The 17,294-nt window shown below is 44.9% G+C and overlaps 1 protein-coding gene across 1 annotated transcript in view; it reads right to left on the bottom strand.

Moving 5' to 3' along the window:
- Positions 1–17,294, bottom strand: part of cep97 (centrosomal protein 97) — a 91,068-nt gene that overhangs the window by 26,698 nt on the left and 47,076 nt on the right. The window contains exons 8-9 of the mRNA XM_038802275.1: positions 15,551–15,715; positions 395–528 (exon numbers count right to left, since the gene is read on the bottom strand). Of these exons, the coding sequence (XP_038658203.1) occupies positions 395–528; positions 15,551–15,715 (299 nt within the window). The remainder of the gene's footprint in view (positions 1–394; positions 529–15,550; positions 15,716–17,294) is intronic.

Genomic DNA, 17,294 nt, shown 5'->3' with positions numbered 1-17,294 from the left:
ACCATTCTCTCTCTTCCTGTTTATTTCTGAGCTGACCACATCTCTAAAAGTGCTATCCATGACAGATTTGTCTTGCGGATGCACCATAGTGACTCTAGCTGCTCTAGAGTTCCACAACCCAGAGCACAATTTCTGTATGCAACAGACAGATTGCCACCATATTACATTAAATCTCTCCAAAAGAAAAAAACTATTTGCATTGAACATTCACAGGTTTAGAAAAAGGCATCAAATACCAGGGACACATGGGTTATAAAATAATTTAAACATATAAAATCATAAAGATAGCATCTTGATGCAAATAAAATGGGTCATTCATTTATTCATACTTCAATTGTCATAGATCATGTTATTTTCAACAAAGGTATTTTATAAAATTCTGGATTCTTCCTACCTTTTAAATTTTTAGTTGGGCAACTTTGAGTTGGGCTGTTATGTTCACTTTGAAATGATAACTCCTGGGTGGGACTTGACAGCGGAATATGGCTGCTGTTCTGTAACTTCTCCATCAGCTCCATTTGGTGAAGCCTAGCAACAAAAGAAAACAAAATTAGCGACCCAAAATCTTTGGATATTGAGCTTTGCAAATTGGTTTCCTTGGAACAAGATTGAGGGAAGATTTCACAGATGTCCACAGGATTAGGATAGGTTTGGATAAGATAGATGAAGAAAGACTGCTCACATTAGTTGATAGAAGGTTTAGGAGACACAGATTTAAAGTTTTTGGCAAGAGATGCAAGGGGAATGTAAGGAAGATGTGCAGGTTAGGTGAATTGACCATGATAAATTGCCCTTAGGTGTCCAAAAAGGTTAGGTGGGGATCACTGGGTTACAGGGATAGGGTGGAGGTGTGTTTAAATGGGCAGAATGACCTCCTCCTGCACTGTAAATTCTATGATTCTGTGAAAGGCAGTGAGTGGTAATGACCTGGAACTCATTCTGGGGTTGAAGCCGAAATGATCAATGATTTTGAAGGGAAATTAGACAAACAAGAAGAAAATAAACCTGTACTATTATAGGGATCAAGGAGTGGAACTGACTGGATTGCTCCAATGAGGGCAGGCATGGACTTGATGGGTCGAATGAGTCATTTATGGCACAAAACAACACCAAGGAAAAGCAAGGAAAATATTCACAATCCTAAAACTGCATTGATTTCATATTCAGTCTCTATAGATTGCATTTGGGAAGACCTGAAAACTTGGGTGTCAACAATTTGATACGAATATAATAGATATTAGAACAATTTTCCTGATGTCTTAGATTTCGGGAACTCTCTATCCATGGCATCCAATTGTATAACATTTTGAGGAACATTCTTATTGTAAGAACCATTTAAATTTTAGAGATGTTTACACACCACTGCAGTTACTTACTCTCAAGTTTGTAAAATTCTGACCAGCTAATATTAACGTGTTGTAGAATTTTTTTCTCAACAGGACTATGCTTGTTACCTCAGTATAAAAGGTCTAGAAAATAGATTAGGGCACCAACATTTTCCATTTTTTACCTCGAGTCACTGGAATAAACAATAAGCAATGACTGAAATGAAAAGCCACAACTTGATCACACCCTTAAGGTGCCCATAAAGCACTTAACACAAGATGGAAACAAATGCAAACTATTGATGGGAAAGAGCGAGGTGAATTGAAGGCATTACACAAAAAGGAAGTTTTAAGAATGGTCTCAAAGGGATTCAAAGGGACAGAAAGTTTGTAACACTTTTAAAATAAGTTTCTGAATATGAGGCTAAACTGGAAGATGGTTCTGCCATTCAACATGGGGCAAGCAGGTTGAATGTGACAAACAGCAGATTCGCATTTAGGTCTGGAAGAGAATGCACAAATAGGAGGGATCTATAAATAATTTAATAACCCAGATTATGCAATCAGTAGCAAAAGAAAAGCAATGTTTAACAACCATAAATTGCTGTGCGAGAGCTCATTTACAGTATTGCTCTCTGCAGCAGACTTGTGGTACATAAGCAGGGTAATCAACAATGCAGTTCTCCAAATAGATCGATGAATCCTCAAAGACAAGCAGTGTCTAAACCAGGAAGTATGAATTTGAATATTTAATTAATTGTAAAATCATAAAGTGGGAAATTTAAAGATGGGATTGAGAGATAAAAGACAGAATATGAAAGTAAAGAGAAAATAAATATTGCTTGTCTAAATTTCCAACTCTGAATAATGAGACTTCACACCTTTAAAATTAATTTTTCAATTGCAGAGAAGTTGTTGGGTAGTAAGACTTAACACGGCATAAAAAATTTACACTACACATCAGCTTGAACATTTATGGTGTGTTTAGTGGGCAAGTACCTCAACTTCACTGACTTGCACTGATTTCAATGCTGATTGGTGAGAAACGTGGAGCACAGCTTCTGGCGAAGCAAGACCAAACTGGATAGCAACTTATGGATTTCTGCATTTAACTGCAGAAGCTGCTGTCCGATTTACTCCCTAATAATAGGAAATACTGATCACCTCACAAATTATTCATTGCCATCCATATTCAAATGCTATTACATAGAGGTTGACATGCCAGGGAAGATAGGAGAGTGGGACTTTGTGCAGAGTGAAATGCAGGCAGGAATATTTTGATACTTGTAATTTAGGTAGACTGGAAATTTGGAGGTTAGTAGGCACAATGATTCACTTCCAGGCTTGGTTGAGCCAATTTAATCTCTGGTAAGCACTTCTGGGGCAGCAAAAAGAAAGCTAAGGATATTGCAGTAATGTAAACACATAGTGCTGGAGGCAGATTGGAAATGGAGCTCCAAGTTCAACAGGAGATTGAGGGGGTATGCTGTCAGATTCAGTCTAAGCGTGTAGTTGGCCAGGAAGATGAATTCAGGAACTCAGTTTTAAGGGAAGTACTACTGCCTCACGGCGCTGAGGACCCGGGTTCGATCCTGGCCCTGGGTCAATGTCCGTGTGGAGTTTGCACATTCTCCAAGTGTGTGTATGAGTCTCACCTCCACAACCCAAAAGGTGTACAGGGTAGGTAGAGTGGCCAGGCTAAATGGCCCCTTAATTGGAAAAAAAAATTAAGTTTACATGTTAAGAATTGAATTGAATAACCGTGGTTTTGTTCATTTTAAATATGTTACGAGATAAACATCACGTTACTAAGAATCATCATGAAGAGGTACAGTTGGGTTACTTCAGCATACATATGGAAACTGATCCAACAACCAAGAATTAAGTTGCGATGGGGAAGGATGCAAATAAGGAAATGAAGGGAAGCAAAGATAGAGCTATGTCAGCGAAGACAGCATAAACAAGCAAGCAAGAGCATTGCAGTTGGACCACAGAGGTAGATGGTTGGCTCCGAGGGTAGGACAAGATCAAAGGATGTTATCATCTACTTTGCCAGGTCAATTTTGGTCCTATAGGTAGATAGATTAGGTGATATTTTGGCACAAGCTGGCTGGTTGACAAATGCGGTCACAAACGTTAGAAAGGAAAGATAATTTGAAAATGATTTTGTAGTTGCAGAGAAGAGATAGGCAAAGTGGCCCTTTGAAGAGCAGAGTGACAGAGCCTGATGAAAAGCTGCCACTGATGATGTCAGCAGACATTTGCCATGGTGAGGTAACTGCTTGGTCAGGAACTGAGCTGGAAGGAGATCGAGGGGACAAGAGATGGGTCCTATGGCTGTCGTGTTATTCATCCGAGGGCAACACGGACTGCAACTGTATGCAGTTATACTGGAAAGCAGACACCAAACTTAGACGTTAGTTCAATTACGGCTTATTGAACTTCTGTAGCAGTGCACACAGCTTGCTGTGGGTTGACACTACTAATCTAAATGTGCTAACTATAACTAACTAGATCAGACTACCTCTGAGCCATGTGTAGAAGGTGCTAACTGATATATACACCCTGACTGTCACTACAGTTGTCACCAGTGGAAAGAGGCAGAGTGCTGATGCCTCGTGTGCTTTATAGTGGGAAACCCCCCTCTAGTGTTCTGTCTGGTGATTGGTTGTGTTCTGCCCTGTGTGTTGATTGGCTGTACTGGGTGTCTATTACTGCCTGTCTGTATCTCATTATGTACATGACATACCCCCTTTTTAAAAATAAAAATTGTTGGTTGCTTCGAGCATATGCAACTGTATGTACAGACATAACTATTTACAGTAAATGGCGAGTGAATGAATATATACATGAAAGGTGTCTAGTGTGCAGATCCAGAACAATATGTACAAGATACATGTCTATTAAGTCCAATCTTTGGGGCTGGCGACAGATCCTTGTCGACCACCTCAGAGGTGGAGGTGGGGACGACGGCGCCTTGACAGGCGGGATTGCAGCCAGACTGGTGGCCTTGTGGTGTGAGGTGTCCGGAGGAGGCATAACAACATCTGGAAAGGCGAGATTTGGTGGTGGGCAGGCAAGTTTGCCTAGTGCCCTTCTGTTGCGCCTGACAATGGAGCCATCAGCCATACGAACCACAAACAACCTGGGAGCAGCCTATGGAACAACAACAGCTGGGGCTGATCAGCCTCCATCAGGTAGCTTGATGCGAACAGCATCTTCCGGAGATAGCACAGGCAAATCGGTAGCATGAGCATCATACGTCAGCTTTTGCCGGTTCCTGGGTTGCTGCACCTTTTGCACCACTGGGAGGTGATCCAGGTCTTGTAAGTGAATGGCCGGAACAGTCGTTTGCAGGTCTCTATTCATGAGTTGTGTCGGAGACATACCGGTGGACAGAGGGGTTGCCCTGTACACCAGCAGCGCACGGTTAAAGTCAGAAGCAGAGTCCACAGCCTTGCAGAGCAGTTGCTTCACGATATGGACCCCTTTCTTGACCTTCCCGTTGGACTGCGGGCAGTGTGGGCTCGAGGTAATGTGTTTGAATTGGTACGACTTGGCAAAATTGGACCACTCTTGACTGTGGAAGCAGGGACCATTGTCACTCATGTCAGTGAGTGGAATACCATGCCTGGCAAATGTCTCCTTGCAGGCGTTGATGACTGTCCTTGATGTGAGGTCTGACAGCCTCACAACTTCCGGGTAATTTGAGAAGTAATCTATGATGAGCACATAGTCACGCCCATTGACGTGAAAAAGGTCGATTCCCACCTTGGACCACGGAGAGGTCACGACCTTGTGTTGCTGGAGTGTTTCCTTCGCCTGAGCAGGCTGGAAGCGCTGGCAAGTCGCACAATTGAGGACCATGTTGGATATGTCCCGGTTGATTCCAGGCAAATAGACAGCCTGCCGGGCCCTGCGCCTACACTTTTCGTCACCAAGATGTTCCTCGTGGATTTGTTTGTGCACTACGCTCTGCAGACTGCGAGGAATAACAATACGATCTAGCTTGAGGAGGATCCCCTCAACAGATCGTCCTTGACATTAAAGAACTGAGGGCATTGCCCTTTTTGCCAACCAATTGCGAGGTGGTGCATTACACGCTGCAGAAGAGGGTCCTTGGCAGTCTCTTCACGGATGTTTTCATTTGAGGCTTTGAGGTTGCTGGCACACAGTTGCATCTGCACCTCAATTTGGTGGATGAAGTCAACTTGTTCACAGGGCGAGGTGATGGAGCATGACAGGGCATCCACAATTATTGGCACCTTGCCTGGTGTGTATACTAACTCAAAACCGTACCTGCAGAGTCGAAGTAGAATGCGCTGAAGCCTGGGCGTCATGTCATTCAAGTCCTTATGAATGATATGGACCAAGGGTCTGTGGTCAGTCCCCACTGTGAAGGTCGGTAGACCGTAGACGTAGTCATGGAACTTTATAATGCTGGTTAGGAGGTCCAGGCACTCTTTCTCTCTCTGGGCATACCTCTGTTCAGTAGGAGTCATGGTCCTTGACACATGAGCCACTGGAGCCCAGGACAAGGAATCACCCTTCTGGAGGAGCACCGCACCAATGCCGTCCTGGCTTGCGTCTGTGGAGATTTTTGTTTCCCTGTCCGGGTCAAAAACCGCTAGTACTGGAGCAGTGGTGAGCTTTGCCCTTAGCTCAAGCCATTCTGCTTGATGTCTGGGTAGCCACCGGAATGCAGTGGATTTCTTCACCAGATGCCTGAGAGCCGTGGTGTGAGATGCCAGGTTGGGAATTAAATTTCCCAATAAGTTTACCATACCCAGGAAGCGTAGTACCGCCTTTTTGCCTTCCGGGGTCTTCATGGCGTTAATGGCCTTGACTTTGTCCGAATCTGGTTGGACACCCTGCCGGGATATCTGATCGCCCAAGAACTTGATGGATGACATGCCAAAAGGAGCACTTGGCCTTGTTCAATTTGAGGCCGTTTGCATGGACACGTCGAAAGACTTGTTTGAGAAGAGATGCGTGTTCCTCGGGTGTCGTGGACCATGTGATTACATCCTCTACGTAGACACGCACACACTCGATGCCCTCCATCATCTGCTCCATGCTCCTGTGGAAGATTTCAGAGGCTGAAACAATGCCGAACAGCATGCGGTGATAACGGTACCTTACAAAAGGTGTATTGAAAGTGCAGAGCTTCCTGCTGGACTCATCCAGTTGTATGCAGAAACCACGCGATGCATCTAGCTTTGTGAAGAATTTGGCGTGTGCCATCTCACTGGTCAGTTCCTCCCGTTTCGGGTTCGGGTAGTGTTCCCGCATTATGTTCCGGTTAAGATCTTTGGGATCTATGCATATCCGCAACTCTCCTGAGGGCTTCTTCACACAGACCATCGAGCTGACCAAGTCAGTTGGTTCCGTCACTTTAGAGATTATGCCCTGGTCTTGGAGCTCCTGCAGCTGTGCCTTTAAATGTTCCTTCAGAGGAGCCGGCACCCGACGTGGTGCATGGATTACAGGCATGGCATCAGGCATGAGTAAGATCTTGTAGCAGTATGCCAGCGTACCCATTCCACTAAACACATCTGGGTATTGCGCCAGGATGTCATCAATCTCAGCCTGAAGATCCACATTGGCAGAGGTTGAGTAGCTTGCATGCATGGGCACCAAACAGGGATGCCTTGTCAGGCTTGATGATTTTGAATCGCAGTGTGGCATTGATGGTCTTGTTGGAGACATACAGATGAGAAGATCCTAATGCAGTTATGGCATTGTCATTATAATCAAGGAGCTGGCAGGCCGGCGGATGAATTTTGGGTTGCTTTTTAATGTGGTCAAAATCTGCTTGAGAGATGAGATTGGCTGAAGCACCAGTGTCCAGCTTGAACTGGATGCTGCATTGGTTAACATGTATGACAGCACGCCATTCGTCTTCAAAATCCAAGTTGAGGATAGATAGGCGTCTTGCTGAATTTGAGGAGGCATATTCACATGTAGTGATGATGCCCACATGATATGGGGACTCCAGGCAGTTGTACTGTGGATCCGTAGTGCTACCAGGATCAGAATCCAATAGCCCTTGCTGTACACATCAAACACGTTTGCGTTGGAAATGGGATCGCTGGCCCTTGACCGGTGGTGCAACAAGGCTGCATAATGTCCAGGCTTCCCACAATTTAAACATCACCTGCCTTTTGCAGGACATTGCCACTTTAAGTGGGCGGTGCCGCAGTTCGGGCACGTCATGACGTTGACGTCGTTTGGTCTTCGGCCGCTTCATTCTCCCGTTCGTGATGCGCATGCGTGGGACCCCGGGAAAAGCGCGCGAAATGGCCACTTTCATTGATACTGAGGCACCGCATCCGAGCGATGGGCTGTACACTCTGCCTCGTGGGCGGCAAGTTGTTCATGTTCTGCCGATTTGAAACGGGAGTACCGACTTCTTGCCTGTTCATGCACTTTACACGTCTCGATTGCGACTGGCAGGGTCATGTTTTTAATTTTGAGGAGCTGCTCCCGCAAAGCGTCGCAGTGGACCCCAAACACGATCTGATCCCTGATGATGGAATCAGCAATGTCACCATAGTTGCAGGACTGTGCTAATATACGGAGATGAGTTATAAAGGATTGGAAAGGTTCATCCTTACCCTGAAAACGTTGCTGGAAGACATAGCGCTCAAAGCTCTTGTTCGTTTCGACTTCACAGTGACTGTCGAATTTAGCTAAAACGGTCTTGAATTTGGTCTTGTCCTCACCGTTAGCTAAAGTGAGTGAGTTGAAAATTTGGATGGCTTGGTCCCCCGCAGTTGATAGGAGCAGCGCGATTTTTCTGGCACTGGACGCATCCTCAAGGACAGAGGCCTCAATCTGGAGATGGAACCTCTGCTTGAAGACCCACCAGTTGGCGCTGAGATTGCTGGAGATCCGTCGCTGTGGAGGAGCCTGGATCTTCTCCATGCCGCTGGAAGGCACTTGCTGGTCGTCACTGAATCATTCGAGGTAAGTCACTTAGATAAATTAGACTCTTGGTACCATGTCGTGTTATTCACCATGGGGTAACACAGACTGCAACTGGATGCAGTTGTACTGGAAAGTAGACACCAAACTTAGATGGTAGTTCAATACGATTTATTGAATTTCTGTATCAGTGCACACAGCTTGCTGTGGGTTGACGCTCTACTAATCTAAATGTGCTAACTATAACTAACTAGACCAGACTAGCTCTGAGCCATGTGTAGAAGGTGCTAACTGATATATACACCCTGACTGTCACTACAGTTGTCACCAGTGGAAAGAGGCAGAGTGCTAATGCCTCGTGTGCTTTATAGTGGGAAACCCCCCTCTAGTGTTCTGTCTGGTGATTGGTGGTGTTCTGTCCTTTGTGTTGATTGGCTGTACTGGGTATTTGTCACTGCCTGTCTGTATCTCATTATGTGCATGAGTGCATATAATTTTTTTAAAATAAATAAATTTAGTGTACCCAATTCATTTTTTTTCCAATTAAGGGGCAATTTAGCGTGGCCAATTCACCTAGCCTGCACATTTTTGGATTGTTGGGGTGAAACCCACACAAACACGGGGAGAATGTGCAAACTCCACACGGACAGTGACCCAGAGCCGGGATCGAACCTGGGACCTCGGTGCCGTGAGGCTGCAGGGCTAACCCACTGCGCCACCGTGCTGCCATGAGCGCATATCATGACAATGACAATGAATTTCATCAAGGTGGGTGAGGGAGTATGAGAAATTATAGTATCATGGGTGACTGAAAATGTTCCAATCAATGTTACGGCTGTAACATTCAGCCAGTTTTGCTTATGATGAATGCAAGAAATTGTCATACTTTATATATTGTTTTTCAGTAAGGTTATTAAAACCTGGGTTAAGATGCATGCAGATCGTATGAATGCTAGAGCGGTGGTTAAGGTGTTGTAAAAGTGAGATAATTGTTGATTTGCAGGTGAAGTGTTCTGCAGTGAAGTGGTATTGAGAACCACTTACTTGTTTACAGATTGCTAGCGAATGGGATACTGTTTAGGTTTGAAGGGCTCCTGGGGTGTAGATAATTTATGAGGGGTATTTTGTTCGGTGATGGCTAAACAAGTAAAGGGACATCTTGTAAGAAGAGACAAAATAATGCCTTATGCTTTGAGTACAGCTGATGTAGTTAAGCGGAGGAGCCAGGTCTGTCTGAAAAGTCAGCTGGTCCAAGAACTCTAATCTGAATGTTTCAGTTTGGTCCTGAAAGACTCTCCAAGATTCTAAACAGAGAAAAGCAAGTAAAAATCTGGTTATTAACCATATTTTGTTTTTCTAAATTGGAATACATTGGCAGGTTTAGGAAGTAAGTTAGGATTTCTTCTTTTACTTGAGAACTGTTCCTGTGATGCAGTAACATTTCCTCAGTATTACAAACTGAAAAAAGCTGGGTTTTCATCCGGGATCCTAACATGCTTCATGAAACTAAGAAATGGAACATTTTATCATAAATATTTAAAAAACAGAACTCGGGGCGGGACATTGCTGCCTGTGGCACTGAGGACCCGGGTTCAAAACCCGGCCCTGGGTCACTGTCCATGTGGAGTTTGCAGGTTCTCCCTGTGTCTGCGTGGGTCTGCCCACAACCCAAAGATGTGCAGGGTGGGTGGATTGGCCACGCTAAATTTCCCCTTAATTGGGAAAAAAATATAATTGGGTACTCTAAATGTATAAAAAAAATACAAAAATAAAAAATAACAACTGAATGCCTGCAAACTTATTTCACACAAGCGTTTGCAAAATCACACTTGCTCCCATTTTCCGGCACGTGGCAAGAGCAGAACTTTATGTCCGTCCTGGCAAAGGTAGAGTTTGATGGGCAGCACTGTGCCCCAGTGGTTAACACTACTGCCTCACGGCGGCAAGGATCCAGGTTCCATCCCGGCCCCGGGTCACTGCTCTTGTGGAGTTAGCACATTCTCCCAGTGTCTGTGTGGGTCTCACCTCTCAACCCCAAAAAGATGTACAGAGTAGGTGAAATTGGCCACGCTAAATTGCCCCTTAATTGGGAACAAAATGAATTGGGTACTCTAAATTTATATTTTTAAAAAAGATTTCAGATAGTTACAGAAAAGGACAAGGATGGGTCTGAAAATGGGGAAAGGCCGATTTAATAAGTTCATATATGATTTGGCCACTGGGAGAAGAAACATTTAGGTAAATCTGTGATAGAAAGTGGGATGAATTTAAGTTAGAAATAGGGAGAGTACATGGCCAAAATGTTCCAATCAAAAAAAGGGTAGGACCAACAAATCCAGTGAACCCTGGCATAGAGAGAGATATATACAGCAGTGGATAAAGAGAAAAAGGAAGACTTCAGGCAGTTATCGAGAGCTCAAAGCAGCAGAAGCCTGAGAGGAATATAGAATGTGCAAGAGGGAACTTAAAAAGGAAATTATGAGAGCAAAAAGGGGACATGAAAGAAGACTGGGAAGTAAAATAAAGGAAAATCCCAAGTTGTTTTACAAGTACGTTAAGCATAAAAGGATACCTAGAGAAAGAATAGGGCCCATTAGGACCACAGTGGTAGTTAGTTTGTGGGGCCGGAGGACATAGATATGATTCTAAATGAACACTTTATGTGTTCACTTGTGAGGGGGAGGATGTGGGTATAGAAATACGGGAGAAGGACTGTGATAAAATTAAAGAAATTAACATGGACAGAGAGGAGGTTCTGAGCAAGCTTAAAAATAGGTAATCTCCAGGGCCAGATGAAATGTATCCCAGGCTGTTGAAAATGAAATGAAATGAAAATCGCTTATTGTCACGAGTAGGCTTCAATGAAGATACTGTGAAAAGCCCCTAGTCGCCACATTCCGGCGCCTGTCCGGGGAGGCTGGTACGGGAATCGAACCGTGCTGCTGGCCTGCTTTAAAAGCCAGTGATTTAGCCCAGTGAGCTAAACCAGCAAGTGAGTGAGGCAAGGGAGGAAATAGCAGAGCCGCTGGCAATAATTTTCAATTCCTCTCTGGCCAAAGGAGATGCCAGAGGGCGAGAGGATAGCCAATATGTAACCATATTCAAAAAGGGAGAAAGGGATAAATCAGGAAACTACAGGTCAGTCAGTCTAACATCAGTGGTGGAAAAACTATTGGAAGCAATTCTTAGAGACAGAATTCATCTGCATTTGGAGAGGCAGGGATTTATAAAGAACAGCTAAAATGGTTAAGTGGAGTCATGTCTGACCAACTTGATTGAATTCTTAGAAGAGGTGACCAGGTGTGTAGATGAGGGCAATGCAGCCTACTTGAACTGCAACAAGACTTTTCATAGGTCCCACATAGGAGATGATAGCAAAGGTCAGAGCCCATGGTGTTCAAGGATATTTGGCAAATTGGATCCAGAATTGGCTGAGTGGCACAGAGCAAAGGGTGATAGTCGATGGGGTGTTTTTCTGCCTGTGTCCAGTGGGGTTCTGCGGGGATCGGAGTTGGTGCCCTTGCTGCTTGTGGTTTACATAATTCATTTCATTTCATTTTCATTTCACTTAAATGACTTAGACTTGAACGTAGGAAGATTGATCAGTAAGTTCGCAGATGGGACAAAAATTGCTGAGGTGGTAAATAGTGAGGAGGAAAGCCTTAGATTACAGAAGGATATAGACAGGCTGATCAGTTCGGTTAATCAGTGGCAAATGGAATTCAATCCGTATAAGTGTGAGGTGATGAACTTGGGCAAGGTAAACAAGGCAAGGGAATAAACAAGGCAAGGGAATGGTTGACAAACGGAAGACCCCAGGAAGCACTAAGGATCCGAGAGACCTTGAAACATTGATTAGGCCAAAGCTAGATTATTCTGTACAATTCTGGAATCCACGTTATAGGAGGATGTGATAGTACTGGAAAGGGTGCAGAGATTTCCCAGGATGTTTCTTGGGCTGGAGAGTTTTAAGTTTTAGTTATCAAGAGAGATTAGATAGACTTGGGTTATTTCCTTGAAGCACAGAAGTCTGAGGGAGGACATGATTGAGATATATAAAATTATGAAGGGCATAGAACGCGATCAACTGGTCACGTTGCACTCGAACAGGAGTGCGCCCGGCCGGTAGATGACGGGTGAAGCCTCCCGCGGGCTTCCCAGCAGCCAGTACGCCTCGCAAGATTTAGCAAGGCTTCGGGATCAGGACCTCGCCCAAAATGGGAATGACCAAGCCGCACTCCCCAAGTTGGTTTTAAACAGTTGAGCAAGCTCACTCTGGATCTACCGGCCTCCTCTAGGGAGGCCCCAGCCGGGTGCTATTCAGTACTGGCACCCGGGATGGGGGTGGGGGTTTCCCAGGCCATCGGAAGCCTCTGGGTGGTCAGGGTGTCCCCCCTGGCCATCCCCCGGTACACGGGCATCTTGGCACTGCTCTCCTGACACTGCCAAGGTGTGCGGTTGGCATTGCAAAGCAGAATGGAGCACTGCTGGAATGGGAGTGCCAGGGTGGCAATGCCAAGACTCAGGGCCCGAGGTGGCCATGCCCATGAAAGGAGGGTGGAAGGGAGGGTGGTGCACAGCAGGTATGTAGGAGCATCTGAAAGCCGGAGGAGGGTTAAAGGTGGGAGTCCTGGAAGTGGGGGGGGTTCTGGGATGGGGGACCCTCAGGGATCCCATAGTGGGGTGTCCTCACTTGGGGGGGGGGGGGGGGGGGGGGGGGTAATGCCCAAGTTTGTGGAGGGTGGCATTGCCCATGGGTGGAGGGTGTGAGGGACCCTCAAGCTCATGATCGGAGGAGCTGATTTGGCCAGCGAGATCAGCTCCCCAGTGAGGAAAATAATTCTAAGTGGAGGCTACACTGGTGAGAAACTTCCCAGGGTCCAGAAAAGTGATCAAGTGTCGTTAGGTAGTGGTGGAACTTGCCGACCGGAAACTCCCAGAAAAACCCTCCACAAATTACATTTAGAAACCTTTCCGTTAGATTGCGCCCATGGAGTAGACAAGAAGAAGTGTTTCCCTGGGTGGTGGTATCAATAACTAGGGGCACACATTTAGGTAAGGGGTGATGGAACCATCAATTCACCAGACACGTGTTTCCGATGTGAATCTAGGCTTTAATCGACTTACTTCAGAGCCAGCTTGTTACCTGTCGATGAACTCGTAGTGACCCAGGCTGACCCTGGACACGGATACTTATACAGCTGCACTAGGGGGAGGAGTCGTGGGCGAAACCAAGGGTGGAGCCCAGTACAAGTTCCTAAGTGCTCCCAGCGCTACTCCCCCTAGTGGTAGGATGGTGCTACTGCGCTTACAGTAACAGTGTGAATTAGTATATATACATTCATATATTACATTCACCACAAGGGGCAGGAGGTTTAGAGGGATGGGAGGAAAAAGTTTTTTTACCCAGAAGGTGATAGGAGTCTGGAACTCAGTGCCTGAAAGGGTGGTGGAGACAGAGACCTTCACAACACTTAAGTATTTAGATGTGCACTTGCGATGCCACGGCATACAAGGTTATGGGCCAAGTGCTGGAAAATGGGATTAGAATAGTTAGGTGATTGTCTTTCACCGGCACAGATGCAACGGGCCAAAAGGCCTTTTCTGTGGTGTAGTCTTCTGACTTCAGCACAGATGCAAATCGGCCAAAGGGCATTTTCTGTGCTGTAGACCTCTATGACTATGACCGTGCCCTTCCAGGGTAATTGGAGGTAGCTGGGCACTTTTTAATATGAAAAAAACTATTGGTTGCCTTGAGCCTAATTGTCCCAAAATACCCTTTCAACTTACTTTTCAGCTTTAACTCTTTCTATTAAGCTTCTGCTCACTGCCATTCACTTGCCATTTCCCTCTCCCAACTCCTTCATTCCTCCTCCTTGTCATTTCCATTTTCCAACCCCCTCACATCATCCTGTTTGCTGCTTTCCTCTCTCTGTCCCCTCAACTTCCTTACTCCCATGATGCCTTCACACCCTCCCACTCACCTCTTCCCTCCAGGGCCACTTGGTCTCTCTCCCTCACTGCTTCCACCATCCACTTTCCTCTCCTGACCCCTTTAGACCCTCGCTACCTTTCTTGTTCTCTCTCAACCCTCATACTACTTTCCCCTCGCTACCCCTCTCCTGAGACTTTACTCCCATCTAGGGCTTGAAAAAGGAAGTGGTGACGGCCAAAGCAGTGTTCTATTGAAGAAAACAGATGGAGCATGCAAAGTTACATGGTTCTTACTGCACGTACAATAAGCACACCAATCAAAATGGAGGCAACATGACTATTTACAAGCCACACTAAAATGAAAATGTGCTATTAGAATGGGTTTTAAACAGGTGATACCTGTATTTATGTTTGCACGTATATGTGCAAATATATGTGTGCCCTTGTATATATAGATGTGTATATTTAGATATTAAACACATACGCGATTAGTAGTGACAGTATATAAAACATCTGGGGGTCACCATCACCAACAGTCTGTCCTGGTCCACTCACGTTGATGCAACCTTCAAGAAAGCCCAACAATGTCTCTACTTCCTACGGAAGCTAAAGAAATTCAGCATTCTGTATCGACTCTCACAAACGTCTACAGATGTGCCATAGAGAGCATCTTATCCGGCTGCATCACAGCCTGGTATGGCAACTGCTTGGCCCAAGATCGCAAGAAACTGCAGAGTGTGGTGAACTCAGCCCAACGGATCGCACAAGCTTGCCATCCTCCAATTGATTCTGTCTACACCTCCTGCAGCCTCAGGAAGGCAAACAGCATTGTCAGAGACCCCTCACACCCAAGCTGTGCCCTCTTCCAGACCCTTCCATCAGGCAGACGATACAAAGGTCTGAAGACCCACACATCCAGACACAGGAAAAGCTTCTTCCCCACAGCTCCTAGACTTATCAATGACTCTCCTTCGAAATGATCTGTTCCCTGTAAGAACACTATTCACGATGCCCGATTCTGATCTTGCTCATGTATTGCTTGTTTGGTCCTTGTTCCGCACTGTAACCAATCACTATTTGTTGATGTACCATTTGTCAATGTACTCTTTCGATTATTCTTGTGTCTACTACGCACGTTCTTTTGTCTACTGTGTACGTTCTGTGTACGTTCCCTTGGCCGCAGAAAAATACTTTCCACTGTACTTTGGTACACGTGACAATAAATATCAATCAATCAATTAGTAAATTCAGCATTAACAAAACCCCGTTCGAGCAAAAAGAGAAAATGTAAAAGAAACATCTTGGCATCCATTTTTTGTATACATATCAATGCAAGAAAATTGATGCTGGGTTTTTATTTTTACCTTTGTTTATTTAGAATTTTTTCTAGTTTAGCATCCTCTGCAGATTGCAGTGCTGGAGTTGAAGTGAGAGGACAAACCGAGGCCAAATATTGGACGAGCTGCACGTGCTGACCAGGTCGAAAAGATCGGCCTTTCCCTTGACTGTAAAGCCACTCTGCTTTGAGGCTGAAACAAAACAAAAAGGTTTACAACATCACACAGTGCATGCACCTGCTGTTAGCCACTCCCAGAGCCCGCCATCTCTTTAAAGGGTCTCACTGCTGCTTTGCTCAATGGAAGGGCCATGGAAGCCCAAGCACCACAAACCACCAGTGGGCAAGATAGTAATCAAGTCCATTCAGCCCTTGCAGCTAACTGATATTATACTCACAGAATTGGAACCATTTCAGTTTTGGCATGGAGCATGTGTTACCCTCTTGTGGTGTTTTACAGTGAAAGCAGCTTGTGAAACGTCTTCACATAGTATGGTTGGCAACAACTTTGTTTGAAGGGCCGTAACATCAAGCCACAAGATAAGAAAAAGATGAACGAGCAATGACTTTACTTCTTTTGAAGAGCCTCCATATACTAAGTATTAAGCTGGTACTAAAAAATAACGACCCTGTGTTACAGTAATGCACAAAGCAGACAATAAAAACAGTACTGGCAGAAAAGATGTACATTTTTGGAGCACCTTCACCATAAGGATGGGTTCACAAAGGGAACCCATCACCATTTTCTCAGGGCAAATGAGGATGAGCAATTATTTCTGGGCTTGTCAGTGACACCACATCAAAAAGAATGTCCAGCAGGATAGATAATAGATTCGGAACCCGTTATTTAATGTTTATCTTCACCTGTTTGCCTGTAATATTCTGTAACACGCTCCCTCTTTCTCCAAGAATACAGAAAAACACATTTTCAAGCATTTGGTACGATCATACATACTTTTGCTCTACGGTACTTTGACATAGATACGCAGAAGAATGGCTCCATACGTTAATACTCACAAAACCTTACACTGAACCTGACTGTTTGCAACCTTGCTGTTATATCTGAACACAACTCGAGCTTCTGACCACATATCTAGTCCAACACTAGGACTACCTTCGTAACATCACCAAACTTCATCCCTGCCTCAACTCACCTGGTGCTGAAACTCCCATTTGTGGTCTCGTCCTTCCCTAGCTGTCCTATCTGTATAATCTCCCATAACCTCACAACTCTTCAGATATCTAATTCTAGTCTCCGATTTTAATTGTTCCAATGGTAGTCATCCTTTCAGCTGCATTGGCCCCAAGCTCTGTAATTCAGTCTACAAACCTTTCCAACTCCCTTCCTTTCTTCAGACACTTCTTAAACCCAACTTCTTTGAGCAAGCTGTTGCCCACGTGCTCTAATATCTCCTAGATGGTTTGGAGTCTAATTTTACTTTGCAATGCTCTTGTGAAGCACCTTGGGATATTTAATTCCCCTAAAGGTGCTAGATAAACAAAAGTTGTCATTGTTCCACATGATTTATAATTTCTGCTTGCTCCCATGTTGCCAGAGATCCCAATAGTAATTCGATGTTTTCATGCCTAACCCACTCTTCTCATGTTATTCAGGATAGGTGAATGCAGGTAAGAATTTTCAAAACTGAATCATCACTATGATTTTATGGGCGTGATGTAACAGAAATGTTTCTAAGTGTCATTTGTGGTGGCTTTGCTAGGCTGGGGGTTTCCTGCTGGCTCTGCCGGCAGGTTCCTCACCGCCATCTATC

This window comes from Scyliorhinus canicula, chromosome 7 (assembly GCF_902713615.1).
Source record: "Scyliorhinus canicula chromosome 7, sScyCan1.1, whole genome shotgun sequence".
NCBI lineage: Eukaryota > Metazoa > Chordata > Chondrichthyes > Carcharhiniformes > Scyliorhinidae > Scyliorhinus > Scyliorhinus canicula.
This window is presented reverse-complemented; position numbering and strand designations above follow the sequence as displayed.